Source organism: Colletotrichum paranaense (genome assembly GCF_030867605.1).
Source record: "Colletotrichum paranaense strain IMI 384185 chromosome Unknown Scaffold_1.1, whole genome shotgun sequence".
NCBI classification, from domain to species: Eukaryota; Fungi; Ascomycota; class Sordariomycetes; order Glomerellales; family Glomerellaceae; genus Colletotrichum; species Colletotrichum paranaense.
In genome coordinates this window covers 1,067,268-1,082,151 of record NW_026848959.1, presented here as the reverse complement: position 1 = coordinate 1,082,151, position 14,884 = coordinate 1,067,268, and the positions used below count along the sequence as shown (strand labels likewise).

Here is a 14,884-nt window from a genome sequence, read left to right as displayed (position 1 = left end):
GGATTAAGAGATTGGATATCACGTGCGCGGAGGAAGTCCCTCCGCTTCGCTAGGATGGTGCGACGAAGTTACAGCACTACCCAAATCATGATACCCTGACCAAGGACATTATATTCGGCTTCTTGCTCAACGACAATGCGACTCAACTCATCGTTCGTCTGGCCGTGCGTTAGTAACGGCTTCCCTGTTGGCATATGCAGGTTACCCGAGCCTCAATAGCACTGTGGGCGAGTTGCGAGGCTGGACAGGGTGTGAAGAAAGGTCGCTGAGTGAGGTTTCCGAGTAATTGAAGGCATGCGATTGAACGATGAAGGAGTTTCTTCTATTCATTAGTGATGCTGACTCTATACATAAGTAACTTCCAAGTATCATGCTTCCTCTTTTCTCTTAGCAACTGAGAGCTCAAGACCGTCAGACGTTTTCTCTGGCTCTGCCCTTCTTCCTTCTCAAAAGCCCTTCCCAACTGATACTCAGGTTCTTCCACCCATGTCCCTACTGAGGCGGAGGCCACGCCAATGAGTCTTCTTCTACTATATACTCAAGATCGTAGGTTTCAATGCCGAACCCGGGCGGATTCCATCCCCATTCTGATTCCTCCCACCCGGTATGCTCTGGCGCAGCCCTCCCTGAAGGAGGCATCAGCTCGGGAGGGGAACTGCCAACTGAGCCATTGGCCGCCAAACACTGTTCAACTCTTTGAACATAATCTGGGGTCGGGGGCAGGTAGCCCAATTGGGAGAGCAAGCTTTCCTGCCTGTGTCTCCAGGCCCTAACAAGAACCGCTCCTGCGACGGCATATGGGTGAACCGACATTTCGAAATAGTTTTCCTGGTATTGGTATATGATGGGCAGCACCTTCCATGCTCGATCGACCAAGTCGCCGGTTGACTGGAGACACAGTCGACCGATCATGTGGAGGAACAAGTCGTACTCGAGATACTGAAGGACGTACCACACAAAGTTCCAACCCTCCATCACCTGAAGATGGTTCGCAACGTGTTCAGCCGCCTCGAGTGAAACACGAAACAGGATGTCCCCTTTCGCCTCAGGCGGTGGCTCTACAGCCCCCTTGGGCTTGCATGCCATGATTCGAATCTTGTCGACCATGGCTGCTTTTAGCTGTAAAGCCAATACATGCAGATCCCCCGCACTCGGATCGCAATAACGCTTTACGATATCCTCTAAAAACTCTTCAAAGTTCACGACGAACTTCTCCAGCTCGATACTGTGAAGTCGACTGAGCTCGTCTGACACGTCACTCTTTTCGACGACGAACATGGCATGGCTCAAATTGGTTCGCTGAGTGAGACATCGCGACAAGCTGCAAACCACCAAAGAGACAATCATCTCAGTCGGGCCGTCTCTATTTTCGAGGGGAGTCGCGGTATCGACATCGAAATCGGCGTCGTTGATATTGGTGGGCATTTTGCAGCTGCAAGCACGTGACAACGGAGTTGGGTTGAATCCAGAGGCCATGGCGAATCGAAAATCGAGTAGCACAATATTCCACCAGACGCGTCTTCGTAGCTCTGTTTGGAAGGGGGAAATTCCCAGTTGTGAGCCATCTCGGTGTAGCCCTAGACGTTGGGCACTCCGAATACAGACGCCGCTCATGACCCAATTCGCGTGAGCACTCTCTCGATCCGGAATCACAACCTGTTAGAAACTTGACTTAGCTAGGTGTTCAACCTTGTGAGATGGCATGAATTTGTGCGACACTTTGGAGGTCCAAAACAATTCGTGAGGTTTTCAGTACCAGTTGAAGTACGAGTGCTTGCAATAGCACGAAAGTGGGCTTCTCCAAGAAGCGCGCACGATACAGCCCCTTTCGCAAGGTCCTTGAGAACCGATTCAATAGCTCTATTTTTGACTGACCCAGTAACCTCGTGCATTCTTCTGGCCTCATCGAACCAACAGCACACGCATAGATCGAGAAGAACAATACTTCCATGTCTCGCGGCAAAGACGGCGGAGTGGCCGTGGCCTGGACCAGATGACGTTGTGTGGACGGCACGTGAATGAATTTCGTTATTGGGTTGACTCGATCTACAAACATCCGCCATAGCAGCATGGCATGACTCGAAGGCGGATGCAGATGTTGCGGGTTGCGGGCACTGGGCTCTCTGACGTCCATGACGTTTGCCTCATTCGCAATGGACGGTTGTTGAATCGTCGTCGTTTCCGGTAGGCTCGATAGGCTCGCAGGACTGTCGGCGTCCTCCACGATTGCTCTCATGGCTTGCAACTACATGGAGGCAAATAGATTGTCAGATATCTGGCTGGCGAAAGAAGCTGTCGTCAAGGGGCCGTTGACAGGGCATTTACCTCATCGAATACCGTGGCCCAAGGGGTGCTATCAGTAAACCTGACAGACCCTTTGTCGATAACGAGCTTCCCAAGAGAGTTCTCGAGCGCTTGCATTTCGCGATCCCGGCTCCGATCCTGATCCTCAATCTTTGTACTTGTATCGCTTTTCGGACTAGGCTCCGTACGAGTACCATCGCTACTCTTCTCGCGCTTTTCTGCGGCCACGAACTGCTGGAGTAGTTCCTCGCATCGCGCCAGTCTTCGTTGAAGTTCAACATTGGGCTTCTTCCGGTTCCGTGTCTTTGAGTTTTCGCGTGGTACACACTCTGCGCCTAGCTGAATTACCAATGACTTACTGTTAGATCTTGAAGCAAGTGTCTCTGAGGGGAGAGTGCTTTCAAGGATCACGAACCTTGACGCAGCCTCCGCACGCCGGGCTCTCGCGATCGCACTTGACTTTCCGCGATTTGCAAAGAACGCATGCTGGCTTGCGTGGAATCGGCGGTGCCTCAGCAGCTACCGACTCCATCCTGGGCTTTGAACAACAAAATAGCACAATTTACTACCCAAAGCTGTCAGACGAGTAGATGTAAGCAGCTTATCGATCGATGGCATCGGCGGCCTCCAGAGCATCGCGAAAAGAAAGGTGGGACAGAGAATGTCACCATTCTTTAAGCTCGTCCCTAGACGGGATTTTATGCATTCTTTAAAGAGTGTAGGGCGTCCATCCCTTTATGGCATTGTCAGCAGGGATCTACTAGTGGCACAGGCCCAGGCTGAGCACTGGGCACTAAGCCACAGGCACCGTCGTATAGCGGGAGCGTACGCAATCAACTGAATCGTACGGTTATTGTAGCGTGCCTATCAGGCAGTAATCTCAACTCTAAAGGCCACTCGGAGCTAAGATTTCGGAAAAGTCAGTTCGCACTACCGAACGTGTTCGAAATTTGACACTTCAACTTAACTTACAACATGCTTGGCGAATGGTTCCAGGCGTCTTATTTGCCTCATTCCCATTACTGTAATATGTCTGTGGATTGATTCGAGACGCGATAAGGTTTCCCAAGTAGGAAATCGATGTCTTCCAGCTCAGTCGATGACGCTTCCTGAGAAGTCTTTGAGTATGTTGTCGAAGCCTATGGCAAGCGTGTAGAACTTGTCGCAGGGGTACCTACAACATATTTGACCATATGGTTTATGAAGAAACGTGGTTCAGACGGTTGACTGGTCCGGGCTGAAGAGAGCGCGAGAACATGCCCGTAGTTGCGAGGGGTGCGTGTGACGATGTATGCCGTCTAGCCTCAACGCACAATGAGTGATCAGATAGATCTATCTATTCTACTGAGAGAGCACAGTATTTATCGCAGTCAAGCCATGCAACCAAGCTGTTATAAACGAGAGAATTTGCATCATCTAGGCAACAATGTCAGTATCCCAAGCAACGAAAGCGAGTATCCTGTATGCGATTCCGGATGGTGCCCGTGTTGTGCGGGCACAGAGCACAGAGCACCCTGGGTTTTCGGCTCTTAATAAGGAGCGAAATACGGGTCCCCGGGTTCTTATAAGAAGCGAGACGCCCGAAATGGTAACGTGCTGGTGGACCACCTCATAAGTCCTACCGGTTGAGATCATTTGCACAACTCAGGAAAGTTTTGTTTAAAGGCTGGCAAATTGATGTGTGTATAAGCTAATTATATCTCTGGCTTGGCCTTGAATCTGGGCTTCTCAGGTGGTATTTCGAGTGCTTCGGGGCGGGCCGCGCGCCAGGCCTCTTCACAATACGCGATCTCTTCATTTGAGGTACGACCGGATCCATCATCGTAGTCGCGAGTTCAATATCTTTGCGTTCGTCTTGCATGCCGACACGACGGGACTCTCATAGTCTTGTTGTATTTACCATCCATAAGAGACTACTGTTACTGCCAAGGAGGCAATGTCAAGGGAAGCTCTTCCTGCGCTGTGCAATGTACCTCGGAACACGATCAAGGCTGGAATGAGACACTGGATACAGGAAGGAAGAACTGTCAATAGTTCAAAAATGAAATAGATCATTGTAATATCGTTGGCTGAGCTCATATTGTCTTGTCTTTAACAGCCTGACGATGCTTGCTTGGCCTTAAGATTCGTACGTTGTACGGGGCCGCCATCACAGACATCACCTTAGACATGCGCCCTTTTCAATCACAACCAATAAAACACCTTGATCTTCGACAGTCAGCAATTAGTCTGTTGAAAACACGAAGATAGTAGCACAAGGCAGACAAGAGAGGCAATAACGCGAAATGGTACCCAAGGGCGGACATAGCAAGGCGGTACTATATTAGAACGAGCCCTCGCAAGCAAAGTAGCCGCAGATGGTAGAGGTCCATGAAGAAAAGAATCCGACCATCTGTAGACATTGAAGGTCCACGCAACACGGACGAGGATGGATCAAACACCACACCATGACGCCAACGACGCATCTTCTTTCCACGTTCAAAATGACCGTCGTGATCTTTCCCTTAGAGCTTTCTATGACAGCGCCGATACAAAATCCAACGAACTTCGTAGCAGTTTGCTGACTACGGAAGCATATGAGTGGAGGGTTCCATGCATTCAAGCTCATCGACTGCCGTAGAGCGTGCCGCGACAAGTTGTGAGGATGAAGGGCTCCATTCCCCGATAGGACAAAAGGCCTTTATACTCAACTGAAAGTACGATGACGCAATATTCGCACATGCAGCGACTCGAAAAGAATGAGCAGGGCACAAACGAGTCAAGCCAACAAGCCACCGACACGAACGAGACCATATGGCAAATATGGCGGCTGGAGATATTGAGTAGTTTGCTCGCTCTCGGTTGCGTGCTAGCAATCATCATAATATTAGCGCTCCATCAGAGCAAGCCCTTGCCCAAGTGGCTAGGTGTGATGTCGGTCAATACCTTGGTAGCTACCTTTACCGAAGTTTACAAGGCATCTCTTATAATTCCCGTTGCCGAAGGTGCGTCATAGTGGTGGTTCTTCCAGGTCATTGAAACATTCTTTTGGTGCTGACAAGAGGGTGGAAATCAGGCCTGGGTCAGCTGAAGTGGGATTGGTTTCAACGCCCACAGAAGCTAGCTGATGTGGTTGCTTTCGACGATGCTACACGTGGTCCATGGGGCTCCTTGATACTGATCATGAAGAAATACCACAAGCACAAAGACCGTGAGCTCTTGTACCAAGCTTTCTATCATATCTTGGCCAACCTGCTAATCTTTCTCGAAGATATTTTGCAGGGCTTGGTGCCCTGATCACCATAGCCGCTCTCGCCATCGATCCCATTTCTCAAGCCATGTTCGACCACAAGGGATGCAGTCGTGCCGCAGATTCTGTCAACGGCATCATAGCAGAGATACCGAGAGCGAATCACTACACAGCTGGTCCGATGGACTCCGACATCGTAAAGGGACTTGCTGATCCTCAAGAGTTGGCTTCCTTGACCAACGTCAAATGCGCTACGGGCAACTGCACCTTTGGGAACGGGGACAACGGCAGTCACTTCTCATCTTTAGCCATTTGTCACTCCTGTCAAGACATTACGGACCGAGTCATCAAAGTTCAAGAGGGTCCAGATGCCCTTTTCTACGCATAGCAGTTGTCTTACGATTACAATTACACCGTGCCATCATTGATTCCGGAAGTTTCTAGTCCATGGACCAGTTCGAAATTGTCGCTCTTGACCACACCGGGAATCTTTGATAAAGACAAAGTGTCATTTAGACCCTTTTATAGTTACCATGTTTTGACGGTAATTGATCCCCCCTGTAACCATCTGGTTGACACCTGCGCAGATGAGGTAAAAACTTCAGCACCTGACGTTCGATGCAGGCTATATGCATGCGTCAAGCGTTACCATAGCAAGGTCCAAGATGGAGTCTATCTCGAAGTAGAACATCCAGATTCGAACGAGATTCTGACATGGCATGACGAGTGGACCCTTGTGGCCAACTCTAGCCTAGTCAATGGCAAGAAAATGTCGTGTACGGCAAGAGAGCGCTGGGCGCCTCAAACAGTTCGAGTTGAGTCAGTGGACGGTGGTCCATTCCAGCTTTCGCCTACGAGCCGTCTTTCTGAACGCGAAGGAGACAAGACTTTTGGCAGGAGGAACAACGTGATCTGGAAATTTGTACCGCCGGAATGTGTATGGCGAATAGACGCAATCTCCTGGCGAGCGATTACCTCCACGTTGCAGGACATCTTGCAGAACAACGTCACACACAGCATGTTGGATGGTAGACCCGGAGTAATAACGGGCCCAACCTGGTTGAAACAAGTCTACGCGCAAGCCGCTAGCAATATCTCCAAGGTCGAGAATTTGGCCCGCGGCTTGGCAAGTTCGATGACTGCGGGCATGCGCAACACACCATACGACGGCCTCGACGACAAGCGAATACCAGAACTTTATTCAGGCCTGAGAGCGGTAGTGGGTGTGACCCTTATCTTCGACACATGTGTCTCCATTCATTGGCTCTGGGTCGTAAATCCAATTGCGCTCCTAGTGCTTCAATGGACATTCTGCGCTCTGATGCTGGCGAACCGACGTTCTAGCCCTAGTAATGGCGGACAGCAATATATGGCATAGAAATCATCACCTCTGGCGCTCTTGTTCAACGGATTGGACGGGGATCTTCCCAAAAGGCATGGAGGCTTATATACGCTGAAGAAATTGAACTAAGTGGCGGAAAGTACGATTATGCAAATGGTCCGCGTCGATGGCTCCAAGGAAAAGTCATTGAGATTTTGCGAAAACAAGGCCCAGCTTTAGATGTTAAGAAAAGCCCGTCCGGTGATTAGTTGACTTCAGACATCCTTGCTTACATCTACGCTGGACATCTAAAGGTTTTAACTAGGACACGTACGCCTACGCTCTCACATCTTTTACCCATCAGATACTCGCATACAATGTGCTAGCCAAACGACAGATTATCCATATTGACCTGCATTGTCAAAAGCTCCAGGCTTGAGACTGCAGTCTACCTTCGAACCCTAAACGCCCCATCATCCTCCTGGTTCGATACAGCCCCAAGAGGAAACCTCTCCTCATCCTTAAAAGTAATAGGCGAAACAATACGACCCGGAAACCACACATTGAAAGCTGCAGCGCAGAGGAACATGAGCGATGTGTCGAGACAATACAAATACACCTCTGTAGTCTGAAGCACGCCGTCCCGTCCCTCAGCAAACTCAGCCACTCGGAAAATCGACCGCACCAGAATAAGGAACGAGGTAGCGTAGAGGACCATGATGAACTGCCTCCACGGTCGCCGCCCGTTCATGCTCGTTGTCGTCGGGTGGTTAATGATTCGATAGTGGAAGACGGAGATGGTGACGATGAAGGCTGCGAAGAAGAGGATTTGAATGCCGAGACCTACGAGGATGATGTTTTGGCCACGGTCGAGTCCGTCTTTGTCACTTGCACCGGAGAGGATAGCTCCGCCTATTCAGGGAATGAGTCAGTCTTTCCGTCAACATCACAGGTGACGGCGATTGGACACTGGGCTTACCAATGCACTGGAAGGCGAACGAGAATACGTCTCCGAACACAAAGATCTTTGTCATCCATCCGACGGGAATAATTGATAGATGGCCCGCTTCCAACGAGTCGATAATACGACCTAGGAGCATGTAGATCGAGGCTGCGTACAGTGCCGGGGCAAGCAACGGTAGAAGAGTCTGGATGATGAACGGGACCTGTGAATAATTCGGTGTTTCGGATGCGTTCATTGCTCGACTCCCGTATCCAATGCTTTCAACTATTCAGCAGGTCATCAGTGGTCAGGCTTCAAGTAATCAACGGGTTTCAGTGGCCTCTTACAGTTGACACCGATGAAAAAGGCGATCCAGTACCAAGTCTTCGCCCGCTTGAGCTGAAAGGAATGTACTACACCACTAATACCGAACAGCACGGCAAAGGTCACTGCTGCAGCGAGAGATGGGTCGTAAGGATACTTGGAAGGCTGTTGGTCCATTGTCGCATTAATGCTTTCCTCTCCTGTAATTATTCTGAATAAAACTTGATCAATCACAACTGTGTCCGCTAGTTTTGACCTTCCTCGTGCAAATACAAGATCCACCGTTCGCTTTATAGAAAGCCATGATGAGATTTCGGACTCCATTGATACGCGCTGGCTGAGCTATTCATGGTGTTTCTGTTACAACGCCCTGTATCAATAACAACATCAGAGGTTGGTGTTGAGGCAGTGCTCGGGGTTCAATTTCCCAATCCGCTCCCAGTTTCCTCGGGGAAAATATAGTTCGGGGAGTTTAGAGCCTTCGACGTCTAAACATGCGGGCCCTACGTAGATGCCGAGCCGGCGTTAAAAGTAAGCATACGAGATCGACAGGGGGTAAGCCGCGCTTCCGCGTTCTCCCCATACACCGATAATCTTCATAGTCATGTCCGACATAGTCGCCATGGAGATCTTGACTCGCTCCTTACAGTAGAGAAACTCAGCCATGATGCGGGTGACGACGCGTTAGATTAACAATGGACCAACCTTCTTACGTCTCGAGCGTATCACGACCTGTTTCGACAGGGCTGGAAAACGCCATCCTCGTAAGAATGGGATTGGAGGGAACCCTTTACGAGCTGAGCGTACGCGTCACCCTGTCTTCAACTTACTTCAGTCATCAAGCTCCAACTGACTGCTCATTATCATGATGGGGCTCTTCTTTCGATACTTTGGCAAAGGGAAAACTACTTCCGAGCTGCCACCGGGGCCGAAACACAGCTTACGAGACGACGACTAAAGGTTCATGCCGTGGTGAATGTGCTGTTCTCAATTGCCTCGGTAACTGTATCTCAGGTACGGCGCCGACGTGTCAATAACCTCCGGATGGACTAGGCTCTTGTCAGGCCAAACTTCAAGCGCTATTTGCCTGTACGTGCATAAATCAATAGGTTGGTTACCCATGATGGGATACAATTCAAAAGGGGATAATATAACATGGATGATATCCCAACGTCAAAAAAATAGAAGTCGTAAATTCGTAACCTGCGCCATCTACCTTAAGCAAAAAGAGCATACCGGTAAATCGTCCAGTACCTAGAGGCGACAAACCATGCCCCAAAACCTGCGTTGGGGCATGTGAAACTATAGGGTTACTAATCCCATCCATACATGTATGCAAATCCCTTCCCGGGATTGCAAAGCCAACGAAGTTCCTTTTTTTTCTATTGGGGAATAATAATGGTAAAATCGTCCTGAACAATCCAATTCCCTGCTGATAAACAATGCAACAAAGTCCGTCTCGTAGTGTACGAGGTCTGTAAATTGCCTTCTGTACATTCAATCTCATACTGAATAACAAGTCATGCGCCTGGCCGGCACAGGTAACTTATGTGAGAGTTGCCAGCATAGCGCGCATGATTCCAGGAGGAGGACCTGAAAACTCTCGCGTTAGCCTGGGCTCTGACTTGACGAGACGGTGACGAAGCGTACCTTAGTAGTACTTTGGTACGCTGATGGCCATCCTACCTTTCTTGTCCTTCTCAATCCGCACTCCACGCCGCGGCTCCTCGACCTTCTCGACCTTCTCCTCGAAGAGGACTACAGCGCCATCGGGCATCTGTTCAGCACGGACGAGTTCACGGCTCCTTCCGTGCTTGCGCTCGTGAAGCTCAGCCTCAAGAGCCTTGATCTCGGATCTGATATTCTTGCGAGACCGAGACCGGCTACGGCGACGCTCAGCGACCGCCATGGGTCCGATAGGGACCTCTTCGCTGTACTCGCGGCGCTCGTATACGACTGGTGTTGCGGTCGTCGATGTTGTGTAGGATGTGGAGCTGCGAGCAGGAGAGACATCGCGGATGATGGTAGTCTTGTTGACCACCTCGTGAACGGGAGCGGGAGGTGGCGGAGGAGGCGCCTCATAGTAGACGGATGGGGGAGCAGGAGGGTGAGCAGAAACGACGGTTGGGGGCGCGGGAGGCGGCGCCACTGAAGCAGGTGCCGGTGGAGGAGGAGGGACATGGATGACAGTCGGAGGCGGCGGAGGAAGGGCAGCAACCGGCGGAGGGATGGTGTAAATCTCCTCGTGTCGTTCTTCATGCTTGCCAGCCGATGATCGAGCTGCGGCAATCTCCAATTCACCTGGCATCATGTCAGCTGCAGTCAGATGGATCAAGGCACATGGAATCACTTACTCTGCTTGTACTCCTCGCTGAGCTTCAGGAGTTCATCGATGTTGTCCTGGCCGAGAGCCTTAAGAACAATGATGGTGTTACCCTGGGAAATAAATGTGTTAGTTCAAAGTTGGCGCACTCGATTGAAGCGAAACTTGCCTCTTCAATGTAAGGATATTCCAGGTCGATGAGCGCGCGCTTGGAAACCAGGCGCTGTGGGATGCGGGTCTTGCCCTTCTTCGGGTAGGAGCTGCGAACAGTCGTCGCGGTCTTGGTGGTAGTGCTGGTCGACCTGCTGGAGGTGCTGCTTGATCGTGAGCTGCTTCGGTGCGAACTCTTTCTGGTTGACCTTGACACCCTAGACTCTCGGCTGCGGTCTCTACGCCGGCGTGAAGTAACGACCTCACGCTCCTTCACCCGCTCAGGCATGCCGCGGAACTCCTCGTCGCCGTAGTAGCCTGGTTCGGCGATCTGGATCTCGTCGTATCGTTGAGATGGTGCGGGGCCCAGCTGGCGGGTGCGGGGCAGAGGGATTGGAACGTATGGAGGGGCCCGGTAATCGTCGCGAGGGCGAACATCTTCTCGGCGGGCTGGCGGGGGATATTCCTCACGCTCATAAAAGCGGAGGGGGCGACGGTCAAAGGTGTCGAGGGAAGACTGACGACGGAGCATGGTCGGGCGGCGTGGTGGCGAGGCTTCACGTACTTCTCGTTGCTCTCTTTCGAAGAAAAGACGACGATCAAACTCCCGGTCCAAAGGTTCTCCGCGACGAGGACCATAACGGTCTTCTTCGACGTAGCGGCGGTCTCTTACAACATCCTCTTCGTATCCGCCGCGATGTCCGCGGTCAAATGGGCCACGGTCGAAGCGCTCATCGGAATGATCTCTGCCGCGGCGAGGCGGTGGGCGATAGTCATCACGTTCCTCGAAGCGGCTTCTTTCCTCGAATCTGCTTCGTTCGTCGGGATAGCGACGATCATCTGGATAGCGGTCTCGCTCCCGTTCTTGCATGAAGCGGTCGCGGTCCCAGCGCTCAGCACGGCCGGCCATTTTGGTTGATGGTTAACGTATGTGTGGTTGGAAGTGAAAATAAAGTCGATCTCGGGTATCACAAAATATTGCAGAAAAATAGCGGTGGTCGTGAAATTAGGGATCCGGGATGTCACAGGTGATGCGTTGTTCCCGGAAAGTTGTGGAATGATCGGGTGATGACAGAAGTTCGTGGTTGTGAATCTCGAGAGAAGTCGCTCGTATTGCGAGAGTCGAGAATCAGGGCGATGACGACACCTCTAGGGAGAGAGGGCCAGAAGAGAGCGAAGAAAGAGGGGAAAAGCGGGAATAATGTGTGTGATCCAGTGTCGCAGCAGAGAGCGAGCGAGTGAGTGGTGGGATGGCTGGCCCCCTAACGTAAGGTATGCGAACCCAGGCCAATAGCGCCGGTAGTGTCGGTGAAGGCCGTTGACCCGCCTTGGGTCCAGTGGGCTATTTTGGAATTTGGATTGGATAATGGAGTAGCGGCGCCGCCCTGCGTTAGAGTGGCGTGCGAGTGGCTTCTTCCAGGGTTTATGAGACTGGTATGTGACACTGTAACACTGACAATGTATGGTGAGTGAGTGAGTGAGTGGGTGAGTGAGTGAGGCAAGCGATAAACCCCTCTTCGTGGTTTGGCTGACTGGTGTATGGTAGTGGGCGAAGACGGGTGATGCGATGGAAAGCCGGACTGAACTCGACAAGTGACTGGACTCGGTGTTCTAGACTCTCTTGTGTGTGTCGTGTGTGGTGGTAGGCGTGGGTGGTAAACGGCCTATGAGAAGGCAATGTGAAGCCAGGAAGCAACCTGGAACTCTACCAGCTGACCTCACGAAAATGGGCCTGTGACAGTAGACCCGATAATGGTCCTCCGTCTACTCGACACTCCCCAACAACGATCCTGAAGCTGACTGTTCTTGCTGAACCACCGGAGCTGCGAAATGTGATACGGGCACTCGCACTGGTCCAAGCCGTGAGTGGTGTCGTTTTTAAGGGTCCTTGCGAAAAGAGAACAGACAGACGAAAAGGTGGTGGCTGGGAAAAAACGAGGCGGTTTTGTAGTTTAAGTCTTGGACACGACACGGAGATTTGTGGTGGAGTGGAAAAGCAGGCTTCTTGGAACGACGGACGGAAGCCAGGACAGGGTTGGCTTGGTTCGTCAGACTGAACGAGGAAGATGGTGGTGTTGGCGATGCTGCTTGAGCGATGATCCCAGCTTGCCTGGCCTTCTCTGGATGGTCCAACGGTCTGGTAAGGAGAAGATGGCCGCTGTTAGTTATGCGACGGACTGATGGCCCGCAGCTCTCCCGCATGATGCCAGAAACACCAATAGGGATGCAAAAGTGCATTCGAACTCGGTATCCAAAGCCTGTTTCGTCGTTGGACAAGCTATTGACCGCAGCATGGCATTTTGCGCGAGGAGCGACAGTGATTGTCGGTCCTTAACGAGGGCCATCAGTGCCGTATCGGTCATCGCACCCGTCGTCCAAACCTGGCGGGAGACGAGAGGGCTGTGGCAACAAGGCTACTCCTTGTAAAAAGCCCTTCCCGAGGCCTGCGTCGTTGCTTTTCGCTGCGGTTCTGCCCATCTGACCATTCCAGACCCGGTCCAACGCGGCCTTTAGCCTTAGTGGCCCAGTCCGCTTTTGTGCCCTCTCGAACCTGACGTCGCCGCTTGGGCAGCCATCGACGGGGCGCCTGTTTGGAAAAGCGCAGCCAGGAGTGAGCCCAGGACTCCATTCCGGGCCAGATCTACCAGCCTGCGCACAGCGGGATCCCGTACGGAGCCATGGAGCCCGCTGGGTGTTCCATCGTCCATGGACCGCGGTCCCGTCGTTGGGCTTGAACGGATCGACGGGAAATGGAGAGGATGGGGGACGCCAGACAGTCGGATGGGTGGGTGGGAAAAGAGGTTAATTGTCGTCCGGGCGGCGTAAGTTGTAACAGTGGGATGGGCCGACGTTGGAAACTTCCAAACTCTTTCTTCGCTGTCAAGTGTCTCGTCCTTTCGTCTCGTCTGCCCTTTGGCATAGCGTTCGCTCCCGCCTCGGCCCTTGCCTTGCGCTTCCTCTTCCGCAGAACACAGTTGGAAACTGGCGGGCTTCTCTGCCGTCACTGTGCTTGTGCTGCGACTCGCTGCGCCAACATGCCTTGCTCAGCTTTGTCTCTGTGGGGGTTCGAGTTGACCGCCACCCTGCTCGATGACGTCGGGTACCAAATATTGGTGCGGTCTGCACTCTAGTCTCTAGACGCTGTGTGCCCATTGCCCAACCAGCCGCCGCCTGGTCTGGGGCACTGCGGCAGTGATAAGGCGTCCCGGTGTGGGCTATCAGAGTCGCGAATCGTGAGGCGTGGTGGATGTGTGAGAGGGGCCCTTGGACTCTGGGGCCTTGGGAGAATTGTAATTCTCCACTGTCGAAGCGACTTGGGTGCCCGATGGCGGCCCTATTAGCCGTTAAGGAGACGTTGGGAGCCGGGGTGTCCCCATTCCGGGGGAGCATTGGTAGTTTGCGCTTGTGATTTTGGCATTGTTCTCTTTGTGCGCGGGCTGTTGCTTGTCAAATTACAGTTTTGCTTGTCGTTGCCCTCTGCCTGTTGGACACAGAGTGAAAATCGTTGGAAATTTGCACAGCGATGTGGTGAGGCTGACTCGATGGCATAAGAGAATCAGATGAGGCGAGGCAGCTTTGTAGATGTGCGTTGTGGTTTGGAAGAGAATGCCGTGCCAGTCGTCGAGTTCTCCTTCGGGTCTAACTATTGTACGAACACGTACTTTGCTGTCTGCTCCTTCCCGTCCCTTGAACCTGAGGTGCGTTATCTGCTCCGGTACGTAGGTATCTGCTTATATCATACGAGATAAGATAAGCAAATGCACGTGCGAGGCCCGCCACGGTGGGTCGTCTTTGTCCAACCAAATCATGACTCCGGTACGTACTCGGTACTGGCATTCTATTGGTCCACAAGGAGAGAGCCCAGGCGATGCCCCCCCTCTCAAAGTTCTCAACCCATTAACCACGAATCCACGACTCAATTGCTATCGTTCGTTTCCATCACACTGTACTGTTCTGGGGACTCCCCAGATGGACCGCGGATTCTAGACCGGACCGCCGCCGGAAAGGGCTATTACCTGGCTGTTGCTTTCTCAAACCAAAACTCTCAAAGGAACTTCAATCAAGCCGTTCCCTCCAATAGCCAAGGCACCTACCCGGCACCAACTATCTCGAGTCAAGCATAGCACGTTGGGCAAAGAAACCATTTATGTGGTAGATATTCGCCCACAGCCCTCGCACGACCGTTTGGGCGACCACTTCTTCGGAATTCGATGCAGTTTGAGGCCTCAAGGAACACACGAGCGGCCTTAGTCGATGCATTCAGTGTGTGTGTCTCCAGGCGATGAATCT

General features: G+C 52.0%; 6 protein-coding genes across 6 annotated transcripts; 1 reads left to right on the top strand and 5 right to left on the bottom strand.

The window, feature by feature from the left end:
- Positions 1-492: 492 nt before the first annotated feature.
- On the bottom strand, positions 493-1,425 carry CPAR01_00374 (C6 zinc finger protein; the record flags this gene model as incomplete). Its single annotated transcript, XM_060484666.1, has 1 exon — positions 493-1,425. One exon carries the CDS (start codon positions 1,423-1,425, stop codon positions 493-495), a length of 933 nt encoding a protein of 310 aa, XP_060355523.1.
- Positions 1,426-2,298: 873 nt separating this feature from the next.
- Positions 2,299-2,836, bottom strand: CPAR01_00373 (uncharacterized protein; the record flags this gene model as incomplete). The annotated part of the gene is made up of 2 exons (XM_060484665.1): positions 2,299-2,643; positions 2,720-2,836. 2 exons carry the CDS (start codon positions 2,834-2,836, stop codon positions 2,299-2,301), a joined length of 462 nt encoding a protein of 153 aa, XP_060355522.1.
- Positions 2,837-5,023: 2,187 nt separating this feature from the next.
- On the top strand, positions 5,024-6,911 carry CPAR01_00372 (uncharacterized protein; the record flags this gene model as incomplete). The annotated part of the gene is made up of 3 exons (XM_060484664.1): positions 5,024-5,288; positions 5,566-5,823; positions 6,121-6,911. 3 exons carry the CDS (start codon positions 5,024-5,026, stop codon positions 6,909-6,911), a joined length of 1,314 nt encoding a protein of 437 aa, XP_060355521.1.
- A 391-nt stretch (positions 6,912-7,302) lies between these two features.
- CPAR01_00371 (uncharacterized protein) lies at positions 7,303-8,298 on the bottom strand (the record flags this gene model as incomplete). The annotated part of the gene is made up of 3 exons (XM_060484663.1): positions 7,303-7,766; positions 7,834-8,082; positions 8,145-8,298. The coding sequence occupies 3 exons, from the start codon at positions 8,296-8,298 to the stop codon at positions 7,303-7,305; spliced, it is 867 nt and encodes a 288-aa protein (XP_060355520.1).
- Positions 8,299-9,667: 1,369 nt separating this feature from the next.
- Positions 9,668-11,504, bottom strand: CPAR01_00370 (uncharacterized protein; the record flags this gene model as incomplete). The annotated part of the gene is made up of 4 exons (XM_060484662.1): positions 9,668-9,714; positions 9,808-10,422; positions 10,476-10,557; positions 10,662-11,504. The coding sequence occupies 4 exons, from the start codon at positions 11,502-11,504 to the stop codon at positions 9,668-9,670; spliced, it is 1,587 nt and encodes a 528-aa protein (XP_060355519.1).
- A 1,449-nt stretch (positions 11,505-12,953) lies between these two features.
- CPAR01_00369 (uncharacterized protein) lies at positions 12,954-13,223 on the bottom strand (the record flags this gene model as incomplete). The annotated part of the gene is made up of 1 exon (XM_060484661.1): positions 12,954-13,223. The coding sequence occupies one exon, from the start codon at positions 13,221-13,223 to the stop codon at positions 12,954-12,956; it is 270 nt and encodes an 89-aa protein (XP_060355518.1).
- Between the last annotated feature and the right edge of the window lie 1,661 nt (positions 13,224-14,884).